Genomic DNA, 12984 nt, shown 5'->3' with positions numbered 1-12984 from the left:
CAGCTCTTTAATAATAATAATAATAATACCTTAAAACTCATGAAACAGAGTCCTTGAGTTGATCCATTGACAACTCTCATAAAAAAACTGATAAAACTAGTGGGAATTTTGTTGTTAGCTGTTTTTTTACTTTGCCAGCAATGTAGCAGAATACTTTAAAGAGAAAATATAGGTAACACCAAAATTTTGGGTTTCAGGGTTTTTGCAAATGTTGATGTATCAAGACCCCCTTTGTCCAAAAAAAAACAAAAACAATTATAGAAATTTACAGAAGATGTATATATATATATATATTTTGGCCTGTATTTGATTAATATTTCCTAACTGGCTCAACGTAAATTCTTAGAAAATAGATCAAAAAATTTTTATATATGGACCTATGAATGATATGATGATATTAAATTTTAGACAAAATTAAAATAGCAAGAGAGGTAGGTGGCTTTCACATTTTTAATTTTTGATTCCTTGTTTACGGTGCAAAAAATTGAGTTTTTGTACGGTGTAAGAACCTATTAAGTTATTTAAAATTTTAAAGTATTAAAAGTTAGTTGGATTTAGCGGTGGAGGGAATATTCAAAATTATTTATAAAACAGTTTTTCTTAAAATTTTGAAAACCCATTTACCAAAAAGTTGAAATTTGGCTATAAATATCTAACCTCATTAGGTAAGGAGGCATCACAAGACTTCTTTTTTAGTAAACTAAAATTTTTTTAGCCTTGTTGAATAACATTACATTGAATTAGGCCATGACTTATTTTAGTGAATAATTACATAAATATATAGACCCAAAAAAAACCAAATGGGACATGCACTTAAAATATCAGTTTTTTTTTTTAAACTTTAGTTTTCAACATTGAAAACCTAACTGTTTTTAATAGGTGATATGGGATGTCTTAAAAAAAGGGGGAAAATCCCCTTTTAGAATATTAAAAATTCTTTGAATTTTTTATCATTTCTGATATTTAATCTGTTTTTAAAGTTGTACCTACAATTATTAAAAAAGTTATATGAGGTAGCTGTTGAACCCTTGCTCAGCAAATGTTTTTACTAAAAATTTAAATTTTTTTAGCAGTTATAATCTAAACATTGTATAATTTTGATAATACAATAAAATTGATCAAGGAGGTCCACTGGGATCCAAGATATTTTTACTAAGAATTTTGATTTTTTTGCAATTGTACTCTAATATTACATAATTTAGTCATTGATATTTGAAAATCGTATGTACTATTTGAAATAAAAAGCTGTTAGAGGCAAAACCAAAAAAAGTTATGCAACTTTTTGTCACCTTTTTTAAAATATCATTGCACATATTGTACATAATTTATAATACTAACTGAAATTTTTTTAATTGTTGACGGAACAATACAACAATGTAAGATATTTTGAGAAAGAGTTGAATCCTATTGTTTTTGTTACATCTTTGGTAACTTCTGCAAATAAAATAAAAAGAACTTCACATATTGTAGCCAAATATAAAATAAAACAAATTTATGGACTGTGATTAGTTTATTGAGAGAGGAGTTAATTTTATTCCATCTGTGTCTATATTTTTAATAAGGTTATTGAGAGACTATTTAAATCTTACTGGGTGAAGCAACCAAAAGTTTATGCAAAATTCTGTTATCATTTACTTAAATGGGTATATTAATTCACCAATTACACAACTGTGTAATGGGGGGTCGACAACTAACCCCCCATGAGTTACACGAAGCAAAAATTGGAGTCTGGATTAGTGTGAGAGGAATGCACATTGTAGGTCCAATCTTTATTGAAAATAGTTAATAGTGATTGTTATTGTGCTGTTTAAACAAACTTCATTAATCAGTTAACAGAAGTGGAAATCAATCAGAGTTGGTTCTAACAAGATGGCGCCACAGCAAACAATGATTTTTTATGAAATTTCTTTGCTGAACAAATCATTTTGAGGGGTTTGTGGCCTGTATGATCGCCTGATCTCACTTAGTCAGATTACTTTTTGTGGGGAACAGCGAAACAGGCAGTGTATCGCAACAGATCACCCACAATTGATGAACTAAATAATGGCATACATACGAGATATTCCAGTACATCAACTGATTAAAGTGTGAAAACAAACTGAAACATGTGCAGTGTTATACTGATGTTGGAGGAGATCATTTCCAACACATTTTATAAACTATTCCAGTTATTGTAATATCCATTTCTATAAAATAATTAAATAAATATACAAAGTAATAATAATTAAGAAAGTTTCATCATTATATTTCTATCATTCCGGCGCACAGTAACTTTACAAATGCTCTGTAATTTTTCAAATTACTTTCACAATGTTTTATATAATAATAATTTGTTTCATCTCAGAATTAGTTTTATTTTAATTATTTCTAAAAGATCCTTCTGTAGATATTGGAAAATTTGAAGTTTTTATCCAGGTTCTTTTCAGCTGAGGTAAGAGCAATTTGTAGAGATTCCAGTTGGCGCTCTTGCATACTAATTTGATAACATCAGGAACACACACTGTTAACAAGACGTAACATCAGGAGCAAGTAATGTTAACAAGACGTATCACATCCACCCATAGACTGAGTTTACTGTTTGTTAACTAGTGATTTAGCAGAAAGATGGGTATTTAAATGGGTCCAGAGATTATGCTACATATTATAAACAAAGTTTACAATAAAATTTAGTATACCTAGTGTTGGTAATAATCATGTTATCAATCCAGATTTGTACTTTAAAGATCTCTGTGATTTAGCCCTACTGGCTTTGTGTGAAAAAAATTGATGTACAAAACAGTTTTTTTATAGATTATTGGAAATAAAAGTTTACAAATTTTTTGCCTGGAAATTTGTGGTTTTAATTAATCATTTTTTGAATATACACAACGTATTTAATTTAAATGAAACAAAATTAAGTACTGTTTATAATTAAATAAAACAGATTTTATAAAATTATCTCACATAAAAGACATCCGTGTAACAAGTATTATTTTTTTTGTTGTAAAGAATCTATGTACTCCCTAAATGATCGTATATCCTCAGAAGTTGTTCTGCAGCATCCGCCAATATAACGTACTCCAAGATTTAACCATTCTGGTAAATAGTTCATTAATGATACACGACTCTCTGGGTTACACCACCTACACAAATTAAAACATACTATATATTTACTTATCTTTTGTGTATTAAATATATACCAATAATAATATTTGTAACATAAAATAACTAAAAAATATAATTCCTTTTTCCATTAGTTTAAAAATATTTAAAAAACTTAAAAGGTATCAGCAGCATGAATGATCAGTTACAAGAAACTTAAAAAATTTTAATATAAAATAATTATTTTAACTCTCACATATTTAAAATGAACAAAATTTTTTAAAGAATATAGTGAAAAAATGTTTACGCTGCACTTATATTAATTACCCGAGATCATGATCCCATGTTTCACCGCTGTTTGGATATATAACTATAGGTATACTGTGTGTACCAAGAGATTTCAAAAGTGGTGTGACAAAGATTGGATTAAGGCAATTTGTTCCCACAGCAACTAATTGTTCTGGATTCCTCTTCCAACAAGCTTCTACAGCATCTTTAAAAACTTCTCCACGAGATGTATGTTTTTCATCCTGTAACAATATTCATTGAACTTATTTAGTTTATTTTACATTTATATGTTTTATGTTAATACTTAAAAGTTAACAAGGTATATTTATAATATATATATATATTTGTCTGTCATGAAAGAGCAGGCATCAACAGCTATGGTCATTAGTCCAGTGAAAATGGGTAGCATATAAAAAGATGCTATTTTTGGCCAGGATTCGAATCCGGCACTTCTGTACGAAATGCCGAGACGCTACCTGCTCAGCCAAAGAGGTAAAATAATATTATTATTATCATTATCTTTAATGATCACATAGAATCACTTTAATCAGACTGTTATCCAAGTCTCTTCGTTGGGACTGTTTGGGCCTTGCGGTCCTCCCAGTAATTTTTCATACATTTCGATTTTTGTGCCCTTTCTAGTGTTGAAAATATTCACATTGTGATTTTTTTTTTGAGAGTGTGAAGTGAGCATTTTTGTTCTTGATTTTCTTGTTTAATTTTATCTTCTCTATGGTGTCTACTGGTGTAAGGAAAATTTCCTTCAGTTCCTCTCTTATTTCTCTGATCCATTTGCATCCTGTGTTGATGTTTTTCGAGTTGAGATTGTACTACACTAGCTGTTCATAGTCTCCTTTTATGCATGGTGTCAGTGAAGTGTTTAACTCTGTGTTCATGACTTTGTTGGGCACAATCCATCACTGCCCATCTTTCTGGTACTTTTAATTGATGCAGGTTCTTCTGATTTTCTGGAGTCTGTCTTTGATTGTTCATTCAGGTGGAATAGTATTCCTGCTGCATAAGTGGTTTCTGGTTTTATAATTGCATTTTTTATTGCAAGTGTACCAGGTTAATTTTTGAGCTTTAACTAGTTTGTTTCTTCTTGTTTGGATTGAGCTTTTTTTTAGTTTGTTTGTTACTGTTTTTCCAAGATATTTTAACTGGTTACTATTTTTTTTATTTTATTACTGTTTATGTTTACTTCTTCTAATAATGTTGGTTTTTCGGACATAATTTCTGTCTTCTCAAATTAAATTTTGAGGCCAATTTTATTTGCACTGTTTTGAAGTTCTAATATCTCTGATTTAGCGGCGTCAATGTCATTTGCTATCAGTGCCAAGTCGTAGGTGAAAACAAGACAGTTTGTTTAGATTTTTCAGCCTATTTTTACTTTTGGAGGCATTTTTTGAGCCATTCCCTCATTAAAATTTCTAGAGCGCAGTCAAATAATAGCGGTGAGAACTCATTACCTTGGTACAGTCCTGTTTTGATCTCAAAAGGTTCTGAGAGCTCGCCTCTGAATTTTACCTTTGACTTATGTTTGTGAGGGTCAGTTTTATCATGTTTATTAATTTGATATGTAAAATAATATAACCTACAACTAATGTTAATGTGCTTCAAAGAAAATGTGGTTCTCTCTAAACTCTAAATGGGAGAATTCCAAATTGATCATGTAACAATAACAGTTAAAAATCGAAAGGAAATTCTTAATGTCAAAAAAAAGAAGAGTATACAACTTTAAGTATTTAGAAGAATGGATACAACCCAATGGACTGGATAAAACAGCAAACAGAGCAAATTAAAAAATTGGAACAAGCACATGGAATTACACAAAACAGATACAACAAATGTAGCACATCCTACTAAGCCAAAATCAGACATTACAACTTGGTTATCAAACTGGAAGGGCGTTATGCATCAGAATATCTAACACTTGACAAGAAGGGAAAAATACAAGAAAAGAGAAATGCAAATATGCAAGAAAATATTAGGACCAAGAAAAACAGAAGATGGTATCAGAAAAAAATACAGATGAACAAGAACCTCTACAAACACATTGAGACCTTCAAAGACACCTTTTGCAGAAGAGACGTGCAAAATTCTACAGATACTTCAAAAGAATTGATGATGACAGGCTGACCAAAAGGATCTTCAACCCACCTTAAACAGATGAAAGTAATAACCAACTGGGTTAAAGAAACACAAAAGGATCTGGAGGAAATGAAGATTACAGAAAACATCATATAAGATAGAAATGAATTCAGGAAAATAATTGAAAGATTTAAGAACTTCAAGACAAAAATCACAAACCAAGGACAGCCAAGAAATGGACAGATGAACAGAAGAGGAAAAGTCTGGGAAGCAAAGAAGAACAAGCTGATCATCAAACCATGAGTTCCCCTTGGTCCAAATAATATCAAAATGAATGAATATATATATATGCAGGATTCAAATCAGTTTTCATGATAAATTTATGTGTACAATAAAATAATAGACAGATACAGTATCAGTGTTCCAGTTAAAGTATTAACAAAGTTTTTTCTTGAATACAATTTAAGCTTTGGAAAAAATAATTGAGACAAATATCAGAAGGGATACATTTGTACACTTGTATAAGAATATGTTCATTGAGTTTTTACAGAAGATATTTTGTGAGGAGATAGTCAGCAACACAGTAAGAAATGGTTTTTTGTTTGATTTGAATGATTAAAATTACACATTTACTATTACATCAAGGCTGCAAGTTATTTAATGATTTACTTGCCTGTAAATAATACCACCTTACTATTCAGACTTACAGCATGTTTAAACTTTTTTTGAGATTAATATTACATAAGAGTTTATCAACCCAAATGAAACCAGATGAGAATGTATAAGTTTGCACTGCCAAAAATGAACTTTAGTTAAAATTCCAAGAAAAATGCAAACCTTGAGATAGGAAGCTGGTTCTTTAGACATTCCTATTCTATTTTTCATAATCTTTAAGAACACAGAATCAAAATTTGAAAATTAAGAAAAGATTGATCAGACTTTAAACTCTTTGATCACATTTTGGCCAATTTCTCAATAAGACTCAAAAAAATAAACACAAAAAACACGTTCTTTATTATGTTTTGGTATTCTATTCAAATCTGAAGTTAGAATTTCCAAGAAAAGAGTACAACAGAGATAATGATTTCAGTAATTAATTAAATTTTATTGAAAATTGCATCAAGAATACAAACATTGTTTCTAATACTAAGTTTAATTTTTTAAAAAATGGTCCGAAGAATGTGAAAGAAATTAATGTTAATTATTATTCAGGAATAATTATTATTATATGATGTGAATATTTTTGACATTTGCAAGCAATTTTCACAAAATTATCCTTAAAAAACCACTTTTCCATCCAATTAACAGCATTTTAGACTGATTATTAATCGCCATTTTACTGTTATTTATCGGTGTATAACAAATTGATTGAATAACTTCTTATTATTCCAGTATATACATATAATGCCAAGTAATTTTAAAAGAACCTGTTCAAAACAAAAAATAAAAATAAAATGATTGATTGCTTCTCTTGTGTTGTGAAGGATTAGTAGTCATAAATAAATAAATTTGTGTGTGTGTGTGTGTGTGTGTGTGTGTGTGTGTGTGTGTGTGTGTGTGTGTGTGTGTGTGTTTAAACATGGGTACATGTGTGTGGATACTTGTATCAGTTCCCAAGGTGTTCCATATCATTTGAATCTACTTGTCTTTTTTTTTTGAAATTGATTATTTTCAAGAAAGTTCTATTTTTCATAATACTGAGATTATAAAGTATTTCTTTTACGTACAGATAATGATCAAAGCTAAATAATAATTGGATACTTTAAAAAAAAGTTGTTTTTAAAGGAAAAACAATTTCATATATCTCTGATCATTGAAATGAGAGCGCATCATTTTAATTTTACTAATTATACTTTTAAATTATTTCTTTACCTTGCATGTAAATGAGATCCAAGCCTTTTTATCTGGAAATTCTTTCATTAGATCACAAAGAACTAATGCTTCTTTAAGAGCAGGTATTGTTTCTATTCCAAATATATCAATACCAGCTTCAGCAAGTGCTATGAATCTTGGACGGTGCCATGTTGCTAGTTGTTCATTAGATACTGTGTCACAATATTCACCTCTGTATTCAGATCCATCATGAAGGCAAGCTCCATAGGAACCCACTGAGCCAGCTATCTTCACCTGTCTACCTAGCAATTCATTTCATATATTTTTTAGATTTCTTATTAAGCAAATTTGGTGTTTTAAATACAAAGATTACTTTCTTTTAGAGAAAGCTGAGTTCCAAATTTTGCACAATTTTGAAAAAATTATAATGTGTTTGATACTCTACTCCCTACATACTTTAGAACCTATGTGAAATTTTCACAAAATCATAGTAAAAAAAAAAAAAAAAATTAAGCATGTATATAATTATTATGGTATATAAAAAAAAATAAACTTCAGCATAGGTAATATATTACTTAGAATATAATTTGGATAGTTAGTCAGTTTATTAAAATGATAATAGAATCATAACTAGATCCTCTCATATACCAAAGTATGCTTAATGAAAATAAATTTGTTGTCTGGTTTGATGCAGAAGAATAATACTACTTTTTAGGAATAAACTGCTACGTAGAAGTTTTTTTTCAAAGGTAACAGGTTTATAAATACACACACAAAGAATTGTAACAATTCTTAATTTATTAAATATTAAAGATTGTATTTATTTACAGATAGATGCCAAAAAATGATTTAAAATTTAAGGTCTTCTTATTCTGAAAACCCGTTCTTACCTTTTGAAGTGTCTTCAAGTTAAATATTATAATTTAAATAGAATTATATTAAGTCATACTAAAGTTTTAATAATGTGACAAAATTATGTTAAATTAAGTAATAAAACCTATATTGTAAAAATAGTCAAACCAGCTTTTAATACTGCAGCTTTTTTATTATTGTAAAAAAACATTGTCAAACCAGCCACACAAAACTTTTATTCATGATTCTACTTGCTTCATAACCAGAACTAAAAGTAGATTTTATAAAAGCTAAACTTCTTCAACAATTGGAAAGTGATGGATGATGAATTGCTCCACAGAATAATTTTGTATCGTATATGTGACAAAATGAGATTTTGATGAATAACCTGAGTAAAATATGAAATTAATCAAAACAAACTAATTGATATATTATTTTTTATTATTTACTACTGTAAAACAACTTTCCTTAATACTTTGCTGTATAATTCAACAGTTTATTGAGCCAGTGATGATTTATTTTCTTATTTATTAAATTCATTTTAAAATTCAATAAAATTTTCCTTATTCCTAGAAGTTTATCGTAAAAAATGAAAACTTTTACCTGAATAATTGATTGAATGACTTTCTTCATCAATTGCTTGTTTAGCAAATTCAACAGCTTTTTTAATTAAATCAATACATTCCTGTTTATTCAACCCTAGATGTTCTTGAAATCCATTAATACTTGCTTGGTAGGTATTTGTTGTAATTATATCTGCTCCAGCTGTAAACAAAATAACAATTTTGGTTAACTAATTATAATAATGAAACAACTATTATAAAATAAATGTATCATATTTAATATTACTTTAAATATTAAAGAGTAAATAAGGGAAATTTTAATTCATTTAAATGTTAAGTTATTTAAGAGGAGATTACCCACATATTAAGTGGTGGAATGTGAAATGAAAATTTACAAAAAGAATGTAAACTTTTATTAAAAAAAATTGTTTATCAGCTGACCTTTAATATAATCTTTGTGAGTTTCAATTACAGCTTTAGGATGAGAAATCAAGAACTGAGCATTCCATAACGGATGATTTTCTACATACACTTTAACATGACTACTGATTTGTGAAAAACCGCCATCAATCAATGTTATCATTATCAACACACCTGGAACAAAAATATTACTCTCCATTAGTTATTTTATGAAATAGAACTTTACATATTATAAATTAATTTTTTATAATTTTCTGCAAGTCAGTACTTCATAATAGCGAAAAGGGCAAATGGAACTGCCCCCTGTGTATCCTGCTGTCTGTTCCAGTTTTATAGAATAAAATTTCTTTTATATATTTATCTACAGTCCAGTTTCATTCACTATATGGGATTTTTTCATGATCAATTAATCTGTTTACTTTATATAAATTTTATAGAATTAAACATTTTTCACACAAAGTTACAGCAAAATTATTCTGTTGTACTCTTTTAAAAAAAGAGTACATTTATTTATTTTAACTTAGATTTACTGTCAAAAATATTTTGTTTGTCATTTTATTTTTTTAAAATTGTTACACGAATGCAGCTATGAATTTAGTCTGAAATTCACTAATGTTCACTTGTTAAAAACTAAAATAATTATTTCCTATAAACAAGTAGGGTGTTAAAAAAGTTGACTCAAAAATAAAGAAACAAATCAGTTGATATTTTGTAAATTATGTAAAAGCATCTACTAAAAAAAAAAAAAAAAACAAAAAAACTTCTTTTTTTTAAAGTAATATAAAGAAGAAAGTCACATCTCTTGTAGCATCATTCTGTAGCCTTTAAATTGCAGTAACAGTTTTACAAATTCTAAATTGTAGTTTTGAATTTCTTAATTTTATTCTAATTAACATGTTCTCAGTATTACTACGAGTAACAGGGCAATTATAATGAGTAAGATGTTTTATCTTTTTTATAATTTAATTTGTGAAAATTTGATTGTAATCAATATCTAAATCATGCTTACTTATTTAATCTTAGTAAAAGATATACCTTTTTAGTAAATGTGGTGAACCATTTCTCTAATAATTATTTTTAGAAATTCAACTTAAATTTATTTTTAATTACTTATTCTTTTTAATTTTTCAATTATGAGCAAATTTATTTAATGGTGTTCTAATTTATTTTAATTATATGAGTTGATTTGCAATTACATAATATTTTTATGTGATCCAACATGAAGCAGTAGTCATGCTCTGAAACAGCATTGCCATTTCTAAGAATAACAAGTGCCAAGCTTATGCTTAAGAAAATGATGAGGAGTGAAGCTATTTCCTCACTGTCTTCATCACTGAGCTGAATATACAGTTATCAGCACACCAAGGTAGGTAATATATAGCTCTAGATGTAACACCTTCACTCTATACACCACAGAGGCTTGCTGTAAATGTCAAATCATTTCTTGAGAGAAAATAAACTTTAATGCTATTTCTACCATAAATGTTTCACATGGGTCAGGCAAAAGAAATACTGGGAGGGATGGTATAAAGCAAAAATTAATCTTTCTTACTATGGAAAACAATAGTATGTATGTCGCTTCTACTCAGAATGAGAGTAAAGAAAAATTTTTTTTTTATTATCGCTAAAGCATAATGTACTTTAACTTTTATAGCAATTTTTTACATGCAGTATTACAATGAGTTTCAGACAGTTTTAATTTTTCAAACTGGAGAAAATAACATCTAATTTCTGCCATTTTATTTTTGTCAAATCATCATGTGCCAGGATCATGTAATCAAGTAGAATCATCTGACACTTACTTTATGAAAATCTTTGCAGTTGTTTTGGAGTTTATAGGGCTCAAAACTTTAAATACATACCTGTACACATAGCTTATTTCCTGGTATGGTCGGATAAAAAGTATCACACATTTTTTAATGTAGATTTTTTACATGACATTACCATTTCTATACTGTAACGTTATGGTTCAATCTTCTTCCTTTTTATTATGCTATTATGTAATATTTATACATTATAATGTTTGTTTATAACTAAATTATTATCATAATTTAAACAGATTTTTCACATGCGATCATTTTATGTTTTGTTTATCTATCATGATTATTTTGAGTATTTATCAGTGTTACCTAGTATGTTATTATCATAAAATTAATATTAATAATAATAATTTTTTTTTTTTTTGAGAGGGAGGTGGAAATTCATTTACGAATGGAGTTTTGGGCTCCCACTGATGCATTATCCAATTATCCTGTTGGTATTTTCCAATCACCATCAGCAGACTACCAATTAAAATCACTCCCCTTTCTACCAGGACTCGACCCAGAACCGTTTAACATATTACTTCAGGCCAAGTCCTCCTATACTAGCCTGAGAAGGCCACCTCTCCATGCTGTTGCTCCATCCAGTGACCAGAGCGATAAGCCTTGTGGTCCATCGTCCTCTGATCTCAGATCTCTTGCCATGTGAGAAATGTGATGTCATGTTCCTCCTTGGTGATGGTCTCCCGATCTTCACCTGCCCATCATCTCCTGTAGGCCACCTGGCATTATGTATGACGCCAGCAACCAGTACGGCAGGCTCAGAAATCATCCAATTTGCAAAAACGACTCACAAGGCCGCGGTGTGTTGCACCTGCGTGAGCCGCTTCCAATTTCTTTCGAATGTTAATGCCTAGGCCCCGCTCTGTATAACAGGACAGAATGCACTGAGGACATCAACAGTCGCTATCTGCTGGCTGTTGGTTCATCAACAATGTTTAGAAAGCAGGTATGTGGATTATAATTTCATTAATGTAGACAAGAAATAACAATGGTAAATATAACAACAGTAGAGTAATAAATTGATTTTCTTTATTAATAAAATAGAAGTAAGCATACAATAGATAATAATTTACTACATACTTTACTCAAATCGAGCATAATGTTTAAATATGTGCTACATAAAATAAATTAAAAATGTAATCAGCTTTTTGCAAGTATAATAATTTTATCAGAACTATTTTGTTGTATCTATTTCCTACATTTATTCTTTATCAGTTTCATACAAATGGAATTTAAAAAAAAAGTTTAATGTCTCGATGCTCTTTTTAACACCATCCCAATAAAGAATGCCAACAGCATTTCACATTTCTGAAATAATCACTCAACCATTTAATGACAAACTCATAAATGAGATGCTCAATTTATCTTTTTCTTTAATTATAATAAATATTTATATTTTTTAATGATAATTATATTAAAAGAATGAATATAATTTATGAAAAATAAGAATGCTTTGTACAAGTACCTCTTAATAAAATGGTAAATTCAAAAAAATAAATTGGTCACTCCACTCACAATTAAATAATCCAATTTTTTGGCATAATCTAATCAGGTTTTTCAAGATATTATTTACATCGACATTTTATACAAACATAAAATGTCATTGTTTTCATTTTTTTTTTAATTTTTTTTTTCAAAACTGGCTTCAAATCAACTAATAATACAATCTAAATTAAAAGGAATTTACATAATATTTAATTTTTTCATTTCTTGACTGAAAAAAAATTAGCTAGTATTGTTTTGCACAACTGCAAAGGCCAAAACTAAATTTTAAAAGAACCTATTTTTACTTAATTCTTAAGTTAGTTTATTTAAATTTTATCCCAGTTTTGAAATAAAATTGAATTATTTCCTTTGTATATATCTGTTTAAACATTTTTAATAAACTAGCAGGTTGATTTAGTGATGACCCTGATTAAAATTCAGGTTATAGAGCATTTTAAAAATATGCCAGGATACATTCGTTGTCTCCTCTATTCACAAAATGATTCTTTGGCATCTTTTTCAGTTGAATGTAACTTAAATAATACTAA

General features: G+C 28.6%; 1 protein-coding gene across 3 annotated transcripts in view; it reads right to left on the bottom strand.

The window, feature by feature from the left end:
• LOC142319469 (betaine-homocysteine S-methyltransferase-like) overlaps nt 1-12984 on the bottom strand; it is a 46346-nt gene that overhangs the window by 11597 nt on the left and 21765 nt on the right. For 2 of the 3 annotated variants that reach the window (XM_075356785.1, XM_075356783.1), the window contains exons 2-6: nt 9150-9302; nt 8749-8910; nt 7333-7595; nt 3409-3611; nt 2822-3122 (exon numbers count right to left, since the gene is read on the bottom strand). In XM_075356785.1, coding sequence (XP_075212900.1) covers nt 2969-3122; nt 3409-3611; nt 7333-7595; nt 8749-8910; nt 9150-9291 — 924 coding nt within the window. In that variant the 5' untranslated portion in view covers nt 9292-9302 and the 3' untranslated portion in view covers nt 2822-2968. Of the gene's footprint in view, nt 1-2821; nt 3123-3408; nt 3612-7332; nt 7596-8748; nt 8911-9149; nt 9303-12984 lie in introns of those variants that run through there. The other variant, XM_075356784.1, reaches the window with a different exon arrangement.

This window comes from Lycorma delicatula, chromosome 2, assembly GCF_047948215.1.
Source record: "Lycorma delicatula isolate Av1 chromosome 2, ASM4794821v1, whole genome shotgun sequence".
Lineage (NCBI taxonomy): Eukaryota > Metazoa > Arthropoda > Insecta > Hemiptera > Fulgoridae > Lycorma > Lycorma delicatula.
Note: the sequence above shows the minus strand (reverse complement) of the source record. Positions and strands in the feature narration are given on the sequence as shown.